General features: G+C 49.3%; 1 protein-coding gene across 1 annotated transcript; it reads left to right on the forward strand.

The window, feature by feature from the left end:
- The first annotated feature begins 6,082 nt into the window (after positions 1 to 6,082).
- LOC149367947 (uncharacterized) lies at positions 6,083 to 7,882 on the forward strand. The gene is made up of 2 exons (XM_089568132.1): positions 6,083 to 6,884; positions 7,085 to 7,882. Exons 1-2 carry the CDS (start codon positions 6,156 to 6,158, stop codon positions 7,580 to 7,582), a joined length of 1,227 nt encoding a protein of 408 aa, XP_089424258.1. The 5' UTR covers positions 6,083 to 6,155; the 3' UTR covers positions 7,583 to 7,882.
- The last annotated feature ends 418 nt before the right edge of the window (positions 7,883 to 8,300 follow it).

Below are 8,300 nucleotides of genomic sequence, written 5' to 3' on the forward strand. Positions count from 1 at the left end.
CAACCCGCCTCTAAGAGCGGAACGCGACAGCGTCTTGCAACGCTGCCAGGGAGTCCATAGAACGCCATCGCCCGTTCGGTTCTACGCCTTGCTCGTCGGTAAATTGGTTTTTGAGGAAAGGAAATGTATCTGTCTCTCATATCTCGGTGGACACCTAAACTTCGCCGTAACGGGAAGGGAGGAAGATGGGAGTGAACGAAGACACTGTATTCACTAGACGCGCCTTTGTTCATTCCAAACCGTTGGGCTGGCATGGCGGAGTGGTAGCGTGCTCGTCTCGCACTCCGGAGTTCGATTCCCGAGCTCGGCCAATTTCCTTCTCGGTTTTATTTATTTATCTGGTCTGACAAGAAAGGTTAATTAGGCTAATTGGTTAAGTAAGCAGTTAACTAAACTCAGTCCCACTTACTTGGAGCATCACTATACGGTCCCTTTAACTGGTTGCATGGTTAGTAGCCAAAGTACAATTGGCCCCGTTTGAAATTCGCGCACTGTCACGTCACGACCGTTTCGACCAATTGAAAAGCGGGACATTTCTGTCGACAACTACTGCTTACAACGATGAGGCATTAAAGGCTTCCGGCTTAAAAGTTCAGCCCTAAAGAGATCGAACAAAAACGTTAAATAGGAATTTTTGTCGACATTCAGTCGCTCCATAAAATTACTTCCACAAAAAGTTAGTCATTATGTGGCAGACATTAGTCATAGAAAAGAACACGTAACTTTAAATAATCAATCGTCCTTTAATAAACGTAATTTTCGGAAGTACCACAAGGAAACGCTTTACGCCCGTACCTACTTTATATATTCATAAATGATTACGCCAACCGGCACCGCTTTGTAAAATTTCGAGTGGACGCAAGCGATACCAGCCCTTTTATAGCAGGTGATTGCTGCGCAAATTATTTCGGCGTGGAAACAAAATATTACAGAAACTACAAGACTGGGCTTCTAGAAACGCGCTATTCAATATTGCTGAAATTACCAGGCCCTTAATTTATTTGAGAAAAAGGGAAGCAAAACACGCTTAATTGTTCCTTGTTATTCAATAGGAGACCCTTTGAAATAGTGAGTACTGTAAAAACTTCAGCTGTATTTGCCGGAAAATAAGCTATGGAAAACACATGTTGATCATTTAGTAGTTAAATCTGCACGTATAGACCTCCTCCATGTTTGCAAACAAGCGAGGTGGCGCTGCAGTCGCTAGCGGGCTCGCGGTAGGCAATAGGCCAGGGAGTGGCGTCGAGTTGAGGTGGTGCAGCGCCGGTTTTCAAGTCTTGTAGGCGCGTTTTGAGCTTCTAAGAATCATAGCAATGGTTGATGCTTTCAACCTAGTATTCCTCGAGGTACACGGGCTCGCGTTGGCCATGTACGGCGTATTTCGCCACAGTGTATTGTATTATTGCTAGAAAACGTTTCTACCGTTGGCATTGAATAGAGTTTTGGCACTCTGCACTAGCCAGAATGATTTTACCTCGGGACAGTAGTGATGGAAGCACTGGCGTTCTTTCGGCAGGACCGACGTGCGCTCGCCGTCTGTTGACACGTGTCGCGCAGTGCGAAAAATGGGGACAGCGTCGATCGTGTCCGGATCACATCTGTCTCGCGTAACCGCTGTTTTTAGCCGTCAGATCAGGCACCAGCCAGGCCGACTTCTCCCTTTCTTAAACTGTTCGATTTGGTGAAAAGTTTCGATTCCTGAAATTATATTCTTTCCTAGCAATGCGTCTTCTGTTTGGTGACGTAAAATTACAACAAAATATTCAGTAGAAATTCATATACTTACGGTTTTTAGATCTGTGGCCGTCAAAATTGAGAGGTAATGGGGTTTGGGATGGTCCTGGCACGTCGCGATCTCTGCAGGTTTCCGATTAGGAGGAGGAGGAGGATGTAGAAGAGGAAAGGCAGGGAGGTTAACCGAAAGAATAATCGGTTTGCTACCCTACACGGGGGGGGGGGGGGGGGGAGGAGTGAGAGGATAAAAAAAAGGAAAGAGAAAGGAGACTAGCAGAAAATTGAAGTCACTATGAAAAGTCGGCATTCGTTAAAGTCACAGCCTATCATTACGGCCAGAAGTCCTCAAGAAGCGGCGCAGTGCCTTGGAGGCCCCCACCGCCGATGATCGCCGCGGCCAGTGGCCGAGAATCTTCATTTCCGTGAGTGGGCGAGCATCTAGACGCTCCAGCGCACGACTGAGAGACTGCCTTCCGGTGGTGTAGGGAGGGCAGTCACATAGAATGTGGGTTATGGTCTCGTCATGCCCGCAGATGGCACATGCAGGACTATCAGCCATACCGATTAAGAATGAGTAGTGGTTGGTGAAATCTACACCAAGCCAGAGACGACACAGCAAAGTTTCTTCTCGTCGTGGTATCCTGATGGTAGCCAGAGCTTCAGATCTGGGTCCAAGGATTGTAAATGGGAGTTGCAAAATTCACCGGAATTCTACGCGGCAAGCGTGATGTCCCGCGCAAGTGCGCTAAGCCTGCTCGCTGCGTCTTATCTCGAAATGGGGATCGACACAAAATCAATGGTCGCATCACTGCGAAGAAGAGGGATCAAAGTTTTCATGGATTTCGGTGCCGCATTTCTTTGACCAAATCGAAAGCGAAGGGGCCTTAAACGAGAGAATAAACTTGAAGGTTTGTTTTGTGATCTACCACATTTTCTGCGATTGGCATGACTCACCCCTTCGTAAGTTAGGAACGAATGAAATAGAATGATTCTATTTGTCGTGAACGATTCCAGAGACGTTGAGGAGTGCAATAAATCTCTCCATTTTTTTCCTGCAGTGGCAGTAGTATGTTAGTTATTTTTATAAGAAAAGTTTTCATGTGACTATGCATGCATAAGTACTGGGAATCTAAAAAAAAGTAATACCGCCTTCATAGAGAATTATCAAAGACCCGAGGTGACTTGACGAGGGTGTTAATTATAATTACCCAAGAACTGTACCAATCATAGCTGAAAATAAAACGCATTACCGAAATTAGCAGAGAAATTTCATATTTTCGCCAAATTTGGTTTCATATCTCATGCATCAATACAGAAAACATTTTTCATTGCCTCATCCCCTGTCAATCTCGCTACGTGCATCTGTTGGTGGCCCGCCTGCGGTTGCTTCTTTCCACACAGGCTTCGCGATCATGTGCTACTTCATGAAGCAGCTTATGACATATGCATGATGGAATGAGAAGCATGTAGCTTTTAACACACTTAAGGTACTCTGTTCGAAGCATGTCAGAGTGACCGCGCAAGACTGTCACAACTTACCAGATTTCTTTCTATTAGAATGAAGTAATTATGTCGGTCATGTTAAGGAATAGTTTCAAGTATATATTAGATGCCTTAAAACGCGCCATTATACGTTCGTATAACTTGTACAACGTTAAAACATGCTGTGCTATCAACAAAATAACGCACTCTTTGGTGGTGAGTGACCCTGGCGGCGCCCGTGCGCACCAGCTCAGGGTGACAAATGCTTGTGCTGCAAGATAATGCTTTTTTTTATTGCACAATTTTAAGCGTACCATGCTGTTGTTCAGGTGAATGAGCGCGGCAATTTCCCTGCTATGAAGTACGTTGACTGGCATCGCCGGTCGGCACCCAGGCTTCGTGCTTTTACTACCGCGGCACATTTCCTAATGCGGTATTTATTTGCGAGAAACCTATTAAGGCTAATCTAATTTTCCGTTTTATGATACTACGCGGATCCAACAGTGACGCAGCTGGTCAGCACATGCTGCTTCTGCAGTGCGCAGGCATGATGCAGCCGCCGGTAGCTGCGGCAGCTGCGGTAGGCACGGGCAGGCGGAACCTGCTTTGTCTACCGCGCGTGTCACTACTGACATCAGCGCCACCGCATCTTCGTGACGTCGCGGGGTGAAGGAGGTCTATAAGCAGCAGCAGATAATTACTACCTGTAGATACTTCAGTTATTATCTACCTTTTACTTTTTCTTTCCTGTACAGAAAACCGCTTTTCGGTGGGGCAGACAACGACGAAAAATATGTACAATCTAACAAAACTTTAAAATAGCATGATTAATATATTCTGATAGCCCTTCACTAACAGCGGTGACTTTTTAAAGAAAAAGTTTGCTTTGGTCGCGTTATCTAATCTAAACATGTACTACTTGTGTAAAGCATTTAGGGGACTTCAAATACAAGAGACGTACTATCACATTAAACCTGCATAAGAGCTAATAGTATATCACTGTTAAACAAGATACCCTGAACTCTGGTTTCGGCCTGATCTACGGACTGATTTCGGTGGGGACATGTTGAGAAAAGGGATCCCAGAACAATCATTTTTTTTTTCAGTGAAGGTGGAATTAAAATAGATACGTCATCATAGAGTGATCTGAAGCAGTTGTTTTTTCAATTCTATTCTTTATCTCCGCATTTGCTAAGTTACTGACAAGCCTAACCATTTTACTGTACCTACGATGCAGTTGTTCGTGCTCTAGCGATAACGTGTTGCATGTATGAGCTACTGAACGCTCATCCAAATGGTTCTGGACCTCTTATCTTTATTTATTTCAAGTGGAGGAACTGAGAACTCCTTTTCCCATGATGTCTTCTTTTCTCTTCATTGTGTAACCCACTGTACTTCTTATACTTGCCGTTGCAGCGTTTCGAAGGATTTTAAGGCGGAAGCCTTTAATGTATCATCGTTGTAAGCAGCAGTTGTCGACAGAAAATGTCACGCTTTTCAATTGGTGGAAACGGTCGTGACGTCACAGTGCGCAAATTTCAAACGGGGCCAATTGTACTTTGGCTAGTAACCATGCAACCAATTGAAGGGATCGTATAGTGATGCTCCAAGTAAGTGGGACTGAGTTTAGTGAATTGCTTAATTATCCAATTAGCCTAATTAGCCTTACTAGTCAGGCCATATAAATAAATAAAACCGATTAAGAAATTGGTCGAGCTCAGGAATCGAACCCCGGTCTTCGGCGTGAGAGACGAGCATGCTATCCACTCCGCCATGCCAGCTTTTTTTTTTCTTCAACATGGTATTTATTACAGTGATGTTATGTTCTATGCCAGCTCGATGGTTTGGAATGAACAAAGGCGCCTCTAGTGAATACGGTGTCTTCACTCACTCTCATCCTCCTCCATTCCCTTCCGGCGAGGTTTAGGTGTCCACCGACAAATGAGAGACAGATACATTTCCTTTCTTCAAAAACCAATTTACCGACGAGCGAGGCGTAGAACCGAATGGGCGATGGCGTTCTATGGACTCCTTGGCAGCGTTGCAAGACGCTGTCGCGTTCCACTCTTAGGGGCGAAGCTTAACCTCTTAACCACACATCAGTGACCACACTTTAGGTCAAAAAAGTGCCCCCTGAATTTGGGATCAGCGGCGCTGCGCGTCTCGGGCGGACGCGCTTCATTTCGGCTCCGACAATTTTCGTCCGGATTATCGAAAATTCCCTACGACCGCGAAAATTTTGCTTGCACTCGACGGTTAACATCACCCGGCACCCGATGACATCGCTCTCGACCGGGTGGGCCAATTTTTGGGCCTTTTAGGCCCATTTATGTCTTCATCCCGTGGGAGCCCCAGCCAGGCCTAAAGCCAAGCAGCCAGTCGGCAGCGTTCTCCGCGGACGCCATGGCGGCCTCCGCTCGCCGCGGGTACGATCCCGAGACGATGGCATGGAGAGAAGTTGTCGCAGAAGCCCCGTCTTCTACTGAAACCTCCACTCCGACGCACGAGATCGTGGATGAAGGCCTCTTTTCGTTGGTGGCACTTCGCAAACGCCAGCAGCGCCTGAACACCTCGGCAGTGAACGGACCCTCCGTGAGTGCCCCTGCGTCTGTGCATCCAAATACTTCAAGTTCCAGCCATCAGCTCTCGCCACCAGCGGGATCGACGAAATGGCGGCCTGCCGCTATGCCTCGACTCCGCAAAGAAGACTTCACGATCGTCATCAAGCCCAGAATGACGGTCTCCCTGAAGACGGTTTTGCAGAACGGTGAGCTTGGTGCTTTGCCCTCCGCCTATGTTAATGCCTCCTCGGTGGACACTCTTAGTATCTGGCCCATCTGGGACCAGAATATCGTTATCGCGCCACCACTCAAGACGTGAACGCGGCGAACGCGCTCGCTCGTGAATTTACTCTGAAAGCTTCCAAAGGCTCCATCCCGATGGTCGGTCACGCCAAAGTCAACGGTGAAGTCTGCAGGGGGATCATTACCGTCCATGAGCAGGAAACTTCTACCACCCTGAAATCGAAAGTCCAGTGGCGCGGAGGAGAGATAGCCTTCATCCGCAAGCTGGGGAAGTCGACGACTGCCCTGCTCACCTTCGTGGGGCATAAAGTGCCACGTTACGTGCACTATAACAGTGTGGTGACCTTGGTACGCGAATACAAGCGGACTATTCCCGCGTGTTTCCGATTCGGCACCATCGGCCACCGTGTGGACTTATGCCCGGATCCTCAACGCAATCGCTGCGGACACTGCGGCCAAACGGTCGCAGTCCTCGAAGACGGCAACTTGGAGACCCACGAGTGCACCCCTTCCTGCATCATCTGCGGTGGCGGCCACCTTACGGGCTCGAAAGACTGCAAGGCAAAATTCCGGCGGCTGCAACGACCGGGAAACCCAACCGGTCAACGAAAGCAACGTCAGTGTGCAGTGCCCCCGGGAGCTGACAACACTCCAAAAGTTCCCCCGCCTGGCAGCAAGCTGGTGCAAGGCACATCCGGACCAGCGCCACCGGCGGGCGCGTTGCCCGGGCGTGTCTCCAAGTCCCCTCCATCAACAGGCCAAAAGTCGTCACGTGATCCAGGTGCACCCGTATTCCAGAACGGGGATTTTCCGCCTCTCGAGGGCCGTCCGCTTGGCACACCAAAGAAGACATCACAGCCAAAGGTAGGCAGCCGAGACGGGCCTCCTCCGTCCCCCCGCATTCCCCTACCTTCTTCCCCATCAACCCTTCCTCCTCCTCCCCCCCTTAACTCTGAGGTTGCGGACCTCCGCCGTGAGCTCGAGACTCTCCGGGCTCAAAATGCTCAACTCCTGGCCAAAATTCATGCGCTAGAAACGGTTCGGTCCCCCCGCCTATTGCCCAGGTAGCTCCGGAACCGATGCAACAAGTGCCGGTGGACCCGACACCATCTAGCTCTGACACGCGTTTCACCGCCCTCGAAAACGCCCTTGCCGCATTAGCGACTCAGATGTCAAATTTCGGCCAAATTCAAGAAAACCTGTTCAAGTCGGTCACGGCCACGGTTACGGCCACCGTGACGGCCAATATTAAGACGTGGCTGGAGTCAAACCCCAGGCTTCTACGCCGAATGGGGCCCCTCAAAGACGCAAACCGCCCATCAATATTCAACCGCCCCATCGATCTAACCGAACTCAAGGAAGAGCCGGAACCGATCCAGCCGCAGGTGACGGAACCTGTGCCGGCTCTCCAAGGCAGTCAGTCTCCCTTCAAATCAACATGGCTGCGTCCCCTCCCAACCAACACCCTAAAGGGCGCCGCCCCCCGCAAAGACAGCAAGTTTTTTCCCTTGTGCAATGGAATTGTCGGGGTTTCAAAAACAGGACCAAACGCGCCCACTTAAGGGCGTACATTGACAACCTCGAACACCCCGCCGCAGTCCTTGCGTTGCAAGAAACCGGAGATGCGGTTAAGCTCACGGGCTATAACACTTTTCAACGAGACCCGTTCACCTGTATCCTATTCCATAAGGGTTACACAGCGCAGGAGGTTGATCTCGACCTAAATCTGGAATATTCGTACGTGATGGTCTCTGTCCTCCCCCTGCGGCGAACAGATAGCCCCGCACACATACTTAATATCTACTGCCCCCCGAAACTCAAAAACATCACTTTTTCTAACATCTTTAGCGCAGCGCTAAGGATCGCGGATCGCGACCCCCTCATGATAGTGGGCGATTTTAACGCGCCCTGTCTCATGTGGGGTTATTACAAGGAGGAGACGCGTGGTCGTAAGTTGGCGGAACTTATATCTACGCTGGGCATCACTCTTCTAACCGACCCGCTCCACCCAACACGTGTAGAGAACTCCGTCACTCGGGACACCTGCCCCGACCTTACCCTCGTGAAACACATCCAACACGCAGAGTGGATCAACACCGAGGACACCCTCGGTAGCGACCACTGCATATTGAACACTGTCATTTACACTCGGCCCTTACGTCGCCCCCTTGCGCAAGCCAAACTTCCCGACTGGAACACTTTCCGCCAGGCCCTCCCAGTAACTTCTCTCATGGAACAGGACTACTCCACTTGGGCACACGGACTCATGCAAACACTCCG

This window comes from Amblyomma mixtum, chromosome 1, assembly GCF_055824585.1.
Source record: "Amblyomma mixtum isolate Tamu chromosome 1, ASM5582458v1, whole genome shotgun sequence".
NCBI lineage: Eukaryota > Metazoa > Arthropoda > Arachnida > Ixodida > Ixodidae > Amblyomma > Amblyomma mixtum.

Excerpts from the sequence above, each read along its gene's own strand:
- LOC149367947 (XM_089568132.1), top strand. The coding sequence starts at position 6,156 with ATGGTCGGTCACGCCAAAGTCAACGGTGAAGTCTGCAGGGGGATCATT. Across the intron at positions 6,885-7,084 it reads AGAAGACATCACAGCCAAAG|GTAGCTCCGGAACCGATGCA; the intron begins GTAGGCAGCCGA and ends CCTATTGCCCAG.